The 16,418-nt window shown below is 41.5% G+C and overlaps 1 protein-coding gene across 1 annotated transcript in view; it reads right to left on the bottom strand.

The window, feature by feature from the left end:
• cacna1g (calcium channel, voltage-dependent, T type, alpha 1G subunit) overlaps positions 1 to 16,418 on the bottom strand; it is a 242,460-nt gene that overhangs the window by 161,391 nt on the left and 64,651 nt on the right. Inside the window, exon 4 of the mRNA XM_078279988.1 lies at positions 32 to 188. Within this exon, the coding sequence (XP_078136114.1) occupies positions 32 to 188 (157 nt within the window). The remainder of the gene's footprint in view (positions 1 to 31; positions 189 to 16,418) is intronic.

Raw genomic sequence — 16,418 nt, 5'->3', positions numbered from 1 at the left:
TATATATTGGTATAGTAAACGTGGAACTCACATGGAGAAGTTGCCCAGGAAGCAGCGGTTTCTGAGCAAGCCGTTCCACAGCTGGACGCCCACGATGCCAAATATGAAGAAGACAAAGAAGCAGAGCAGCAGCACGTTACCCAGCATGGGCAGGGTGTCCAGCAGCAGGGTCACCAGGATACGCATACCTGAGAGAAGAGACAAGGACAAGCTTAAACAGCCGGGCACCACACAATCGTTCCCCAAAACGCACACAGAAGATGTGTAGCACACTGTGAGGATTAGGTGTATGTTACTGTCAGACAGTGGGGGAAGAAGTATTCAGATCCTTTACTTAAGGAAAAGTACGAATACCACACTTAGAAAACACTCTGTCACATGTAAGTATCATCAACAATATGTAAAAGGTTTAAAAGTAGTACTCAATGCAGAAGAATCCTCACATTTTAGAAACTGGAAACAATGAAAACGGTTCTGTCAATCAACAGTGTTTAATCGGCTAATCATTTCAGCTGTACTTGTAGGCCTGTATAGTGTTAGGTAGTTTAATTTACAATAAAACATTGTATTTTACATGTGTTTTGTGTGCAAAAATCCTTATTTGTAAAGTAACTATTAACTAAAGCTGTGTGTAGTGGAGTAGAAGTAAGAAGTGGCAAGAAAAGAAAAGACTCAAGTAAAGTACAAGTACCTCAAATTTGTACTTAAGTACAGTATTGGAGTAAATGTTACATTCCACACTGCTGTCAGAAGTCTTTGCTTTAAGTGTCACGCATTCTCATGAACAGGTTTCGGATGATACCGTACATAAACGTATGCACACCAATTTGTATTATATGCTACGAAATTAGGCGACCGCCAGCTGGTCATGTGATGACTGATGACATGACAGTTCCGTTTTTACAGTTAATGTTAGCCTGCAAAATGTTACTGGAAGCTGGCTACAGAGCACCGTGAGCTGTCGGTCGTTTCGGAGGCTGTTGCTAGTAGGGTTTAGCCGACAAAAAGTGACCGTCGTGCCGCAAGGACAGTTAAGGTTAGGCACCAAAACGAGAAGGGTCGGATCGTGGTTTGGGTTAAAACACTCCTGGGACCTAAACGCGTGTTTCCTGTTTTCCGAGTGGAAGTCAAGATGCAAACTCCACTTCTGGGCTTGAAAGCCATCCACCCCGACCTCCTCCTTATGTGGACCAGGGCGCTTTATACTGCACCAGTCAACGTGGTACAAACAGCAATAAATACATGGAATACAAATGAATTACAGTGCTTTACTTTCCGTAGCTATATATACAATTCATGAGAACAGCCTGACAAGTGGCAGTGAAGCACATTTTTCAAGGCTGATACTTAGTACTGGGTATTTCATTGAATAGATTGGTAGATACTGTACATGTATGAGAATCAATCCAAAGAACATGTCAATTCACAGCCGTTCACACTGCCTCGTGCTGGCTCAATAGAACACATTTAGTGTGCGCAAGAGCACAATGCAGGGTCTTTGTTCATTTGATCAAATTATACACTATATGCTATAAAACATTGTTTACAGTAATAAAAATCACATTATAATGATACATGGTAGAAATAGTAGCCTGCTACACATCACAGTTTGATGAATTTAGCCTACCTGTGTTGTACATTAGTTACACAGCTTAATGAAGCAGACTGTCAAAACAGCGTCATTTATTATTAACAGATGAGAAGAGCAGTGCTGTGGGTTACTTGTACACAATATGTGGTCTGGCTCTTGACAAACAGAAGTGATTCACTATATCAGTTCGTCAGGAGGATGTGGTCTGCTGCTGGGAAGGTTTTTAGGATAGTAAAGTTAACAAACTGCTACCAATAAAGGAGCTGAAATCAAGTGGCTGATGGTATACTACAGCTTTTACTGGCTAACGACACTTATAAACGGCATGTCATTTTTGTCCCACTGTCATATACCATCTTGTTCAGCCTGTCCTCATGAACCATTCGTTCAAAAAGCTATGAAAAGTTGAGCACTGTAATTCGTAAGCATTTCACGTTTTTCTGCTGTATGCGCCACATTGCCAACGTATAAGAACGCGGCTCGCCACGTAGAGAGGGATGCATGGGCGTTAAAACACAGGCCTTACAAGCCAGGGAGCGGAGTTCGCTAAAGACTTACACCCAGGAAATGTGCGTTCCTTGGGAGTCTTTTAATACAAACCACGATTTGTTTCCTAATCGTTACTAGTCATTGTGGTGTGTGTGTGGAGATTGGGGTCTATGTTTATGGGTTTCTTTGTTAAATTAGGATTAAGTCATTTCTTTTTTTGTATAAGTTCTGATAAAAAGACTTTCATTTCTGTTGAAACTTTATGGTTTTTTTGTTGTTAATCTTTGGTTATTTTTGTTTGGCTCTAGGCAGCTAGGATTAAGTCATTTTTGGTTAATCCCTATTTCTTTTTGTTTAAGTTCTGATAAAGACTTTCATTTCTGTTGAAACTTTATGGTTTATTTGTTGTTAATCTTTGGTTATTTTTGTTTGGCTCTAGGCAGCTATTAGTCACTTTCGGCTGCCTAGATTTGCCTTAGATTGAAGTTGTTTATTGATTTATTCCCCCCCCCAATAATTGAGTGTTCTTTCTCCCACAGTTGCTGAGTGCCGAAGGTGGTTGTGTCGGTGTCCCTGGTGGTGGTGTCTCCCTCCCGTGTGCTGTGTTTTACCCCTTTTGGTGTATTTTGAGTTTTTCACCACCGTGTGTGTGTGTGTGCGAGTGTTCCACGTGTTATTGGGGTGATCCTTCCCTGAGATCCCACACCCCTTGACCCCGTCCCTCCACTGGTAAGTTCTCGGCACTGATCTCCCCCCATTCCTCTACCCTTGTGCGTATGGTATTTTAGTGGTATTTTATACTTGAGGTTTTTGGTAATTGTATAAATAAAATAATTGTCTTTAAAATAGTAAAATAGTCGTCGTGTGCTTTCTGTATTTTGGTGGTTTAACTATCAATCTAGCCACATCCTATTCTCGTGGTGAAATTCCCCGGGTGGCGTTGCCGGTGTCTTCCTTGGGTTTGGGCGTTAAGCAGGCCAAAAAGGCGCTCCACACCAAAAAGTCCCACTCGCCACACTAGGTTGCATTTTGGCGCGAGTTACGCTTTAACATGTCGTTTTGGTGGCTGAACTTAACTGTGATCGCCGCATGACGCTCACTTTTTCTGGCTAAACTCCACTACCACGGCCCCTGAAAGGACCGTCATCTGCCAGTAGCCGGCTCACAGTCACCTATTGGCGGCTAAACAACTGCCGCTGGTAGCCGGCGTCTCTGAGCTCTGTAGCGGCTAAATCCAACCAGCAACTGCCGCTCGGATTTTACCGTTCTATTGCACTACAGACTTTCACGTTACAGCGCTTTGCTTAGTTTAAAATACTTATATTTTAGGTGTATAATATATGGTCTATTGGTGAAGTATGATCACTTTGAGGGAGGGATATATTTTGGCCCCACCGGGGATAAAAATAATTCAGCCGAGGCAGGGATATATAGACCAGAAAGGGGGAAATCCCACGTATCCCCCCCAGCAAATGGCACCGACAATGCAGTTACCTTCCAGCATAATGTTATGGCATAAGCTAGAGGTTCTACATGGTACCAAAGTACATACCAAAAACAATCAGTGATGATCTCTAACGCTGTAATGAAGTGCTTACGAAAGGGAAAGACACTCCATCAGTAACTAGAAGCCAGTCCCTGCATTGTGTCAGATGCGGGTGTGAACGTGTGTAACTGTATAAAAATAAGCAGGCCACTGTAGAAAACAGAAAGCGTGCTCAGCAACATCCTTCCTTGGATGAATAAAGGTTAAAAATACATTTTGGATAACAAACCAAAGTACGGAGATTTGTTAGCGAGTCTGTGAGACTGTCAGCAGTACACCTACAGTTTGCTCGGAATTAACGCCACACTAAAGAGACCTGCTTTTTTCGCCTTTCATACAGTAAATCCCTGATTCTGTCAGCTCTGGACAGTGTTCCCTAAAGTTTATGACAACACACACACTTCCTGCCGCCCACACACCCCCTCTGCTAAATCTGGCTGTGTCCCTCGGCTGTTGCAGACTTGCTCTTATTTTCATGCACTGATTTTCTTCATTCTTCACTAGATCTATCTGTCTATCTATCTATCTTATGTGTTGTTGCTATTATGTAATATATTTGTCTCTCTCTCTGTCTGCCAAGGGTGTAACATTGGGAGGGTGTTGAGATCTCCACCTATCTAGCAAAATATGTTTGTTTTTTATTTTAATTTTTGCTTTTTCTGCATGCAAATGTCTTTATCCATGTAAATATTATCATTATTATTATTATTATTATTATTATTATTATTATTATTATTAATATTATTACTATTTATTTATTAAATAAAATGTTCTACAGGTTCAAAACCTACATGTGTTTTGTGATTTTTTTTTATAGGAATAATGCACATCTTAACAACAAATATTTGCTTGCAACAGCATTTAAACTCTTTGACTTCATTACCCCGGCCAGTTTTGATTATCGGGGGTCGTAACCCCCTTCTGTAAATTACGCCAATGCTTTCTGCACATGTCTCTCTTTCTCTCGCTCTGTACTGCAGGCTACCCGCCCAGCAGTAACCCTGCGAGTCAGGTATCAATAATGGGCATCCTTTTGGTTTTCTGGGTAATTGGAGAGGCCGGGACAGTCTCTCTCTGAGCGCCGGCACAGCTCGTCTACTGGGCTAACAGCCACTGAGGAACACAGGAGACAGATTGAAGGACACCGACATGAATGGGGGAGCAAAACAAAGAGAGAGAGAGAGCTGAGAGAGAGAGAGAGAGAGAGAGAGAGCTGAGAGAGAGAGAGAGAGAGAGAGAGAGAGAGAGAGAGAGAGAGAGAGAGAGAGAGAGAGAGAGAGAGAGAGAGAGAGAGAGAGAGAGAGAGAGAGAGGAGAGAGAGAGAGAGAGAGAGAGAGAGAGAGAGAGAGAGAGGGCTGAGGAGAGAGAGGCTGAGAGAGAGAGAGAGAGAGAGAGAGAGAGAGAGAGAGAGAGAGAGAGAACTGAGAGAGAGAGAGAGCTGAGAGAGAGAGAGAGAGAGAACTGAGAGAGAGAGAGAGCTGAGAGAGAGAGAGAGAGAGAGAGCACTGAGAGAGAGAGAGAGAGAGCTGAGAGAGAGAGAGAGAGAGAGAGAGAGATAACTGAGAGAGAGAGAGAGCTGAGAGAGAGAGAGAGAGAACTGAGAGAGAGAGAGAGAGAGAGAGAGCAGAGAGAGAGAGAGAGAGAGAGAGAGAGGGGAGAGAGAGAGAGAGAGAGAGAGAGAGAGAGAGAGAGAGAGAGAGAGAGAGAGAGAGAGAGAGAGAGAGAGAGAGAGAGAGAGAGAGAGAGACAGAGCTGAGAGAGAGAGAGAGAAATGGAAAGCTGGAGAGACTTTGGAGCCAGACCCCTTTAGATCAACTCAAACATGCAAATGTTAGCATGCTAATGCTTGCTGAAACACGTATTTACAGGGTGTGTTTCAGTTTTGTTTTTATTCCATCCACGTTCCAACTAGTCTCGCTTTGCCAGACCATCCTCCACACATTGAGGAGAGGAGGAGGGTCTGGCTAGTCCACACAACATTCCGGGATAGGAGAAATATGTGCTCTGGTTTATTGAAATTTCTTTAAACCAATCACAATCGTCATGGGCGGCGCTAAGATCCGGACGTAGCCCCGGTGTCACTGCAAAACAGCCTCGGGAAGGAACTTGTTTTGGTGGTACGTGTATGTTCAAAGGTTGTTTTAGTCGTGCAACAGAAAACTCAGATTGGACAGATAGTCTAGCCTAGCTGTCTGGATTTACCCTGCAGAGATCTGAGGAGCAGTTAACCATAGTCCTCAGAAATCAACCGGAGTTTAAAATGCCAACACAAAGAAAGCGGAAGGTGACGGACATCCGGCAGAAAAGAAGGAATTTCTGGCGGCACCTGAACAATCCCGGAAGTAGAACGTCGTGTATATAGACTAGGTTTCAACTAAACTCTGGGAGTGGCACACCAAACTGCAAGAGGAACGTTTCATATTTGTAGACAGATTCTGAAAAATGTGTTAAAAGCTGCGACCGTTATGTTTAGTTATGAAATGTTTAATTATGGAGCATCATTTATAGTGCTGTCAGTTAAACGCGTTATTAACGGCGTTAACGCAAACCCATTTTAACGCCGTCAATTGTTTTATCGTGAGATTAACACCACACCAGATCTAGCTAGACCGGAAACAAAACAACAGACATTCCGCACACACTTGTTTGGGCTTGCGAGCCGGCCAAAGAGTAGTAGGCTAACGTTACGTTTTGAGTGGATGGTGAGCGAGAGACGCCGAAATGGATGCCAATAAGACTTCAAGTTTGCCAAATAGTTCCATTGACAAGACTAAAGCGATCTGTGTGTTTTGTCGTTCTTAGTTCATTTTTGTCGGCTCTAGCCCTTTGGTTGCCCTAGGCGAGATTGAGTTTTGCGCCCCCCAGTCTCGCAGTGCCAAATCTCCACAGTGCTGTGTCAGCGATAGAGTACCAATGTATGTACATTTTACTTCCATGTAAGTTAGATGGCATCAACATTTGGTCTAATCATAACTGGTCTGGCAACCCAAAGGCCAAGATTTTGTTTCCAGATTTGTGTGCATGGTGACTTATGATGGGGGATGACATTTTGAACATTAAACACTTCATTCCCTGCATTCAGGTGAATTTTTATGCACCTTTTTCTGAATCAATTTATGCTGGAAATATCTTTATGTAAAGGGAAACATAGATTACAATCCAAATATAAAACATAATGGAATATATTGCAGTAAGGCTCTCAGGAAATCTGTATTGCTTTCATCTATTTATTCTCCTTTGGATCAACTTTTCTAATTATATCTGAGTCACCACACATATAGCCTAGGCATCATTTACTCCTCCCTCTTTTGCGTCTTTTGTTTGGGAAGTAACCTCCTTTAATGTGCATTCAGATGTGTTTGAGCAATATTTCTACTCATGTTCAAAACTTTGTGCACATTCAAAATATATCTCATCTGTGCTCTCTGAGATTTGGAGGAGTCGTGATATTTTGAGAAAAATAAAGTGATAATAGGCTATTACGAGAATGACATCACAATATTTCAGAAAATAATCCAGCTGCACCACAGTCTGCTGTGCATTACGTGATTGCTTTGCTGATACGGTAGATCTCAGACCGCCTGACAGGCACAGAGCCCCGTTTGAGTCTCTGGTCTCTGAATGAGAGAAAGTTTAGGGAAGTGGCTGAACGCTGCTCTACATCGGAGGTGAAAAAAACGAAACTAGACCTAGCCTACTGCAGAAATACACAGAGCACAAACGGGACACATCTTCCGCAGCATGCCCACAGCAGAGCGCGTCCTTTATAAACCTGAAGCTGCACAGACCACGGAAGGCGAGCTGCAGCAGCTACGTGGTCTGCACCGCTGCTCGTCTCTATTTTTACAGCGAGAGTGGACGTTAAGCGACACACAGGTCTGCTTCAGAGCTCCGTGTGGCTGAGGGGGCGCCCTAGGATGATCATGTTCAATAAACATGTTTTATTTTGCATGTCATTCTAATTCTATTATTAAAGAGAAGTAGACCTAAGGGCGACACGGCGCCCCCAACACATTTGACGCCATAGGCAATCGCCTAGTTCGCCTATAGCAATCACCTAGTTCGCCTATAGCAATCGCCGGCCCTGTGTGGAAGCCACAGTTTAAAATGAAACACGTACTTATGGGGCATGTATACATTTTTTTAAATTCCGTCCACGTTCCAAATAAACCGTGGTATCTGGGAGTGGCACACCAAACTGCATGAGGAACTTTTCATATTTGTGGTGGATTCACGAGGGTACACACTGAGACAAAGACTTTTGGTGTTGACAGATGGATTTGAAAAGAAGGAGGATTTTGCAGATTTGCTAAGATATGGAGAACAAATGAGGAGAAGACAGCAAGGAGACACAGGGGGGAGCTAAAGGGAGGAGAGGAGCAAAGGTACTACTGAAGGACAGGAGAATGACTGACAGCGAGGAGCATCCGTGGAATAGCATGCAAGCGTCTTTCACAGCATCATAATGTCAAAGGGAACCATCTGAATATGACACCCAGCTGGGGAGAAAGTGACAGCAGTGAAAACACAGAATCTTTTGATTGACATCCAATACTCTTGAAAAACTATGTTTTCAACTTATTTCAATTACATAATATCTGTCACATTACGCACTGTCTGCAATACTCAATTACCAGCATGACACTGAAATATCTCTCCAAAGCGCTCGTAATAGCACTGTGAAAAAGGTATTAAATGCCGTGTTAAAGCTCTGTTTACAAGGGAAACATCCAGTGCAGCGAGATATGTAAAAATTAAACTGTGAGTCATTGCCTGTGGCTATTTGTTGCCACTTGCTCTTCGGTAGGACATCTGTTTAACAGAATTGCCCTATACTCACAAAGAAAGTAGTATTCTGATACATTCAGCTGCTGCTACGTTCTCTGGTTTAGATTTGAGGACGGAAAACGCCCCTGTGGCCAGGGGCGAGTCCAGTATTTTTTAAGAGGGGTGGCACAGGGGGGACCAATTATCAGTCAGGGGTGACCCGGGGTGGGTGTGGGGGTTGGGGGGGACATTTTATCAGAATACAGCATAGAAAATCTGTTTAGAAATATAGGAAATATTGGATAGGATATAACAACACAATGTAATTCTGCTAAATAACACATCCCATTCATTGTTAATTTCAATTGTTTTCATTTTAAACAAATTGTATCTATGAATACAATACACATTTTCTATAAGCTCAGTCTGCCACTTTTTAAAAAAACAATTCCAGTGCTGGTTCCATGGTATCAGAATAGCTGTCATGGAAACTAATTGGTCATGTGATAAGGGCTGGGAAGATTGGCAGAACCATAGATATATTTATGGGCAGAACAGGCAGCCAAGTGACAGTACTCTGATCCAATGGAAATCACAATTGTCAGATTGACAGCACTCTAGCCCAATGGATTAGGGTGGGGAAGGGGGACATCAGCGGGGGCAATCATATTTCAGGAGGGGGTGCCACCCTGTGCCCCCCTTCTGGCCCCGCCCCTGCCTGTGGGTCGTATTATAGGGTAGGAACAGAAGACCCATATTATTGCATTGGTTTGGAGGGCTTGTTGGGAGTCTCATGCATTCTGACAGACCTGACTCACTGCCCACAACAGCAACTTTCTCTCTAACTTTCTCTCTCTTTAGTCATTAATGAGCAGTGTAAACACACACACACATACACAGAGCACACATTAAGCAGCAGCTCCTTCAAATGATTGCCCTCATAGTGTAAAGTGCTGAGCTGTTAGGATGCTGCTTAGCTGTGGCTGAGTTAGTGGCAGCAGCTGGGATTAGAGTCCGCAGCACACTAACTGGCTTCATACGCTGCGATCCAGAGTGTAGATATGTCTGCACGATGACAGTTTAATACCTAAAACTGCCCCGCACTGGTTTCCACACATCTGACAGTTGTAGCATGCAGAACACTACAGTAAACAATACTTATTGCCACATATTTTCTCATGTATAATACAAAGGAATTTGACAATCCTCTGAATCTGTGATGTAAAATCAATCAATGTCACAAAAAAAAAAAATTTAAGAAAAATGTATAAAACTTAAGATGTCCTAAATTAATCTTCTTTTCAGTATACACTTGATACCTAAACATAACGGTGCCAGTTTTAAACATGTAGTTGACGTTTGGTTAGGTTTTAGGAAACGAGAAGGAGGAGATGGTGGTGTGGGTTAAAATAAGTATGTTTGTTACGTAAGTACGTGCCGTAGAATGTAACGTTACTGTGAAAAGGCTGCCATTCTCCATTTTCACTAGCCTCTGTTCCCAAAAATTGTGTCTGCTAAATCTTTAATTTCCATGTAATGTTTTTGTTTATTTGATAAATTATTATTTGGCCTGCTTTGTTTATGGTTTGTCTATGGTTCTGCCTGTGATGTGGGGGGTAGATCATCTTCTCACCATCTTAATTAAGGAGAGTACATACAGGTGTGCCTGATTAGGTCCTGAGGGGATGGTGTAGAACAATAGGTATGATAGTTCTGCAGTGAATGACATTTTTATATTTGCGGGTGCCTGTTGTTGTGGGTGCACATATATGTATAAATAGTAATGTCAGCAGTAACTGATCTATCTAATTGTAATGGTATTTTCAGAAACAAAGCGTTAATGTTGCTTTCTCAGGTTAGCTCAGCCTATAATCACCTGTGCAGGTGGTAGGGTCCAATTAGGTGAGGCTGAGTCAAAAGGTTTTCAGGAGAAGAAAGGACTTGTTATTTTGCCTCAGTTTAATTTAGTTTTTGTATTTCTTGGGGGGGTTCAGTCTGTGCCCTTTGTTTGAGTATGTTTTTTTTGTTGTTGTCAATAAACACCACAGTTTTTGCACGTATCCAGCTTCCTGTCGGCTTCTTAAAAATCCCTTATTAAAAGTTTCGGGCGCCCCCACCATCTCATCGGTCTTGGCTTGAGGTGGGTGGTTTGACAGTAACATAGTTACGTGACTTAACTTACAAGTTAACTTATATATGTAAGTTAAAATAAGTCAACTTTTGGTTACACATGGGACACGAACAGTGGTCTGGGTAAAATTCCTATATTTTCTATATATATTATATCTGCCACCGTGACCTAACCGCCACCCTGACCTACTCCGTATGTGGAACTTGTTGCCGTCTTTACGCCCGGGCCACATAGCCTAAAAAGAAGCAGTGTGTGACAGCTACCTTGCTAAAACTGTTTTGACACGCGTGTAATGTCCACATAAGTCATGTTTCCATCTAATTGCCAAGCAAATTTTAAGTTTACTTTTAAAATGTCGCAAAAAAGAATGCGAATTAGAAGCGTTTCCATCAACTGGTTTGGAGTGAATAAACTAGACTACGCAAAGCGTTGTTTCGTCACAAGTTGACGTTACACATGCTGAGCTGTTAGCAGTTTGTAGATTGCAAACCGGCTTGCTAAATCAAAGAGTTTAGAAGCTAAGTTCTTTGGCTAAATTAAGAGAGGTAGCATTGTACAAGTTGGCCACCTGTGCAGAATACAGGGTTGTGGCAGAGACATTTGGTGTCAGCAAGACAACCGTTCACCGCTGTGTATACGTGGTGTGCAGGGCCATACGATTCAAGCTTTTGAACCAATTCGTCAATATACCCGACGTGGCTGAGGCACAGGCAACAGCGCACCATAACTTCACTACGCACCTTGTGCCACAAGTGTACAGAGAACTGGATGGGACCCATATCCCAATCCTTCCCCCATCTTTGAGTGTATTTTTGTAAAGATAACCCTGCATGATAATAAATGCATAACTATTGGTAATATTTCCAGTCAATCATTTGATTGTATCATATCTACTATTAATTCAGTTAAGTGCAGAAATGAAATTATCTTACTGGGAGACTTTAACAAGAACTGGACTGATAAATCCTCAAAAGAAAGAAACGTTTTTGGAAACTTAAACCTAACCCAGCTCATCAGAGAACCCACCTGTGTTACCCCCCGGAGTCAATCTCTTCTTGACTGGATATTGATTTCTCATCCAAATGGATTCATTAAAGCAGGGATTATGTCCAACTGTTTCAGTGACCATGCCATTGTATATTGCATCTGGAAAATTAAATTGCCAAAATTACCACCCAGATTAATTAGAATTAGGCAATACAAGAAATTAAATATAAACCATTTTATAAATGACCTGATTTCAATTAATTGGGATAGTTTTCATCTTATTCCAGATGTAAATAATGCATGGGACTTATTCTATCTCTTCATCTATATTCTGAATTTATTAATGTTGTAGATAAACACGCTCCCATGAAAACCACTAAAGTTAAGGGTGCGCATCTTCCATGGATAACATCTGACCTTATAAGTATATTTAGACAGAGAGATAATGCCTGGGCTAACTTTCATAAAACCAAAGATCCGACTGACTGGGAAAGGTATAGGCAATTGCGAAATCATAGTAAAACTATGTCAAGAAATGCTAAATCTAACTATTATAAGGAATCCCTTGTACATGACTTTAAAAATCCTAAACAGTTCTGGAATGCAATTAAAGATATAATTAATACATCCAAGAAATCCTTACCTACTAAACTCACAGTCAATAAAATCATTTTACAAGACCCACTACTAATTGCACAAGTGTTCAATCAACATTTCTCTCAGGTATCTTCAGCTACAGCTCCCAATCTCTTCATTGATTGCCATTTAAACAATATCCTGCCCAGTCATAGTTTCTCTTTCAAGCATATAACACCTGTGGAGGTACAAAATGCAATCAATGCTCTAAAAATGAGCAGTGGTCCTGGGTTGGATGGCATTGAAACTAGATTTCTCAAATTATCAGCTCATATCATTATGTATCCGCTATGTGATCTCTTTAATATGTCTTTATCCAGATGTGAAATACCTGCCATATGGAAATGTTCCCGTATCACTCCACTTCATAAAGGCGGTGATGTTCTCGAGCCCAATAATTATCGACCAATTTCAATCATCTGTTCTATTGCAAAAGTTTGCAATAGAACAACTCTGCATCTAATAGCAGTCAACTAACTGATGCAATTTTTATTGATTTAACAAAAGCATTCGACTTAGTTGATCATTACTTGCTCTTGGATAAATTGTTCTCTGCTGGTCTGTCACGCAACACACTACTCTGGTTCAATTCTTATCTCCATAACAGGAAACAATGTGTAATGATACACGAGGTGTCCCTCAAGGTTCAACTCTTGGTCCACTTCTCTTTTCTATTTTTGTTAATGACCTTCCATCAATCTGCTCTGAATGTTGTGTTCAGCTTTATGCAGATGATACAGTATTATACACTTCCAAAACTAATTTATTACAAATTGAATCAGCTATGCAGTCCGACTTTGATAGCCTACAACATTGGCTCATAAGAAATAAATTATTACTTAACAAAACCAAATCTCACATTATGATTTTTGGAACTCCACAGACCATCAAATCCAAATTAAAAGGTCACACGTGTAATTACGTGTTCTGATGGTAGTTCACTGCAAAAAGCTGAACACACCAAATACCTCGGACTTTGGCTAGACTCTGAGCTCTCATTTAAGTCATACTGATTATATTTTAAAAATAATCAATTTTGGTATTGGTGTTCTCTACCGATCCAGAAAATGTTTTTTCTCTTACTGTTAGAAAGAAACTTGTGCAACAACTTAACTTACCAATTATGGACTATGCTGATGTTGTATCAGGTTGCACCCAGCACTAATCTGCTGTCAATGTTGCTTACAATAGAATCTGTAGATTTGTTCTTGGATGTCCTTTTACTACTCTACTACTACTCTATTGTATTATGTATGAAAAACTTGCTCTTCCATCACCCTCAATAAGAAGACATCAGCATTGGTTGCTGTTTATTTACAAATGTATACATTGCAATTACCCTAGCTATCTTAACAGCTTATGGTACCCTTTTCCTCTACCTACCACTTGAGATACTCTACACAACTTTTTTTTTTCTGTTCCTGCTGTACGTTTCTCAACAGCTAAGAAAGCCTTTAGGTTTAAAGCCCCCTCAGATTGGAATAATCTACCTGTAAATATTCGGTCCATTCTATCTCTCCCATCCTTTAAAAATGCCCTATTTTCCTATTACAGTACCAACTGTACCTGTTATTAATCATCTACAACACCATAACACCTCTTCTAATATTATGAGTAGTATCCAGTTTCATTCTTGCTTTGTCACAAACTTGATTATGACTGACTGATTATGTTTTTTTTTTGTTTTTTTTTGTTTTGTTTTTTTGCTTGTCTGTTTCTGTTTTGTTAACTGTTGTGTCCAATTATGATTGTACTGTATATTCAATTATTAATAACGACCCCCTCGAAAACGAGATGGTGCATCTCAAGGGGTTACTCCTAATAAAGATATTGTCAACAATCTGATGGATACCAGGACAATAGTCTTGTGAGTCACATGTTCACTACGTCCCAACTTATTCAGCAAAGCTGTTTCCATCTCCCATTTTGCACATTTTGCTCTTTTTCAAAAAAGGCCAAAAACCACCTCAAGCGAGCATAAAAACTTCTTTGCGAATTTGAGGAAGTTTTTTTTTTTTTCGAATTTTGCCGTTTCCATCAACATTTTCTAATATGCATAAAAATACATTGATGGAAACCCCACTATAGCGTTGCTGCTGAAGCGCTGCCTGCCTTTCGACATTAAGTTTGCCTGTACCACTAGGGGGTTTTTCATTACTATGAAATGGAAACAGAAAGTGTTAAGTTAAATTTAGGCAAAAAGTATTAATTTTTATTAATGTCATGTGACATATTCTACATATATACACATTGAAACTGTAGTGAAAATGCTCTTATGATGTCAATATGACTTTCAAAAGATCATTTCACGGTCTAATTTTGTGGCAAACTGTGCACATCATGCAGAAAATATAGGCGAGAACAGAATGTCTCAATGTGCGGCCCACACGTAGCCGAGCCGCACTGCTCAAGTGGACTACGTGGCTGCTTGAAACTGTCAACGTGGCCGCCGTCACACACGTGCTGCTCACGCGGGAGGTGTGGCTCAGGCATTACACCACGTTTTCAACTTCCTCCTTTGCCACCGTCATATTTATTACGGCCACTACAGGTTGCCGCCACATTAGTTTCGCATTGCCAGACCTTCCTCATCCGGCCGAAAAGAAGGACATCCAGCGGAATTTCCGGCGGCCACAGAGCGGAAGTGGAAGGTTATAGATATAGACTACTGCCACATAAACAAAATATGGGTCATTATAAGTTGCCTGTACAAATGACCAATGGGGTCAGTAGGACAGTCTAACCCTAACCCTATGTATCCTTAAGGCAAGATTGCAGTCGAGTCACCAACTGGCGAGTCAGAGTCAAGTCTCAAATCCCTAGTGTTCAAGTCTGAGTCACCAATGAAGAATCCGATTTGAGTCACCATTACCTGAGTTTGAGTCTGAGTCACGAGTCCAGGGAATAGCGGTTCGAGTCGAACATCAAGTCCGAGTCCAGGACTTGAGTACTCCATCACACAATTTAAAAAAACACATTATTTGGCAGTGGACACATTGGAAAGTATTAATTATAAGGTGTCTGTCATGATTTTTTTCATGGGTATGTGATTAAAATTGTGAAGCTATTAATCTAAATACAGACATTGATTTGTATCCTACTGAGCAATCGTGGCAGAGCTCTCAACTACAGAAGGTTAAGGTCAAAGAACTTCTCAAATATATAGCCATATATGATTCAGGCAAACCGGAATATCATATAAAGCACGTCTGTTTATCTCCAGGATAAGAGAATCAATCCTCTGAGCCTCTCCGGACCTGAATAGCGTGCTCATTCCAAGTGATCGACATTTCATATTCAATAACAATCATGTCCTCCGCCTGTGTGCCCTCTCCAACCTCACTGTGGGCGGCCACTCCATTTCAACATGGCTGGCAGGCGGGAGGCTGTGTGTGATCGGGGAGCCATCTGTTAGCAGGCAGATTAGGTCTGCTTGCTCTGCTCTCCTGTCCGGGTCTAGCTCCGGCCTAGCCAGCTTTGTAATCTGTGTACTGTGAACTAATGGGCTTTCTGAGTCGAGGGCCAGTGTACACCTGCGTCTCTTCTAATTTGCTCCGAGTGGATGGGAACTAGCGCCGTGTCAGCGACTCCAAACCACTAGACGTCCCTGAAATGGGAACGTGCCTTTGCATAAGCAAGCCATGTGACCCGAAGAAAGGAGTACATGCAGACAAATGAAAACTGATGGAGAGAAAAGAGGACAGAGAACCCATCTGAACTCTGTTTACCTGCTTTTGTTTTATTTGCCAGAATAGGTTTGCTTGTTTGTATGAAATAACAGAATCTGATCTCATTGGATCTGGGGTCTCTGCTTTAGCTCACTTCTACACATTTTATTTAACAGTTTCTCTCTTTCTGTGCTTGATAATGGTTAGAACCACAGCTGACCAATAGTACAATGCAAACAAACCCTAAGTGATACAATGGTATTCTCTAGGCCAAACTGATTAGAGTTTAGATTCTCTGCCTGATATGTCCCACCACTATCCTCGGGCCGGGCCGTGCCCTTCATCAAGCATTTGTGTTTTTTTAATAATTACTTTATTAGCCTAATTGGGTGGGGAGAAAGCTATGCCTCTCCGGCTTCTCCCGTAGCTCTGGATATATGTCCTGCACTTACTTGAGTGTGAGGTAAACTTTGCTAAATCGTGTCTCCTCCATCTGTAGCACTGTCTTCGATAATTATGCAACCAGGAGTCCTTTAGCAGCAGATATGGTCTCTTCTATATCCGGCGTGTTGTCAGGCAGTGCGTCAGCATGCAGACCGTGGC

Source organism: Sander vitreus, chromosome 21 (genome assembly GCF_031162955.1).
Source record: "Sander vitreus isolate 19-12246 chromosome 21, sanVit1, whole genome shotgun sequence".
Classification (NCBI taxonomy): Eukaryota; Metazoa; Chordata; class Actinopteri; order Perciformes; family Percidae; genus Sander; species Sander vitreus.
Note: the sequence above shows the minus strand (reverse complement) of the source record. Positions and strands in the feature narration are given on the sequence as shown.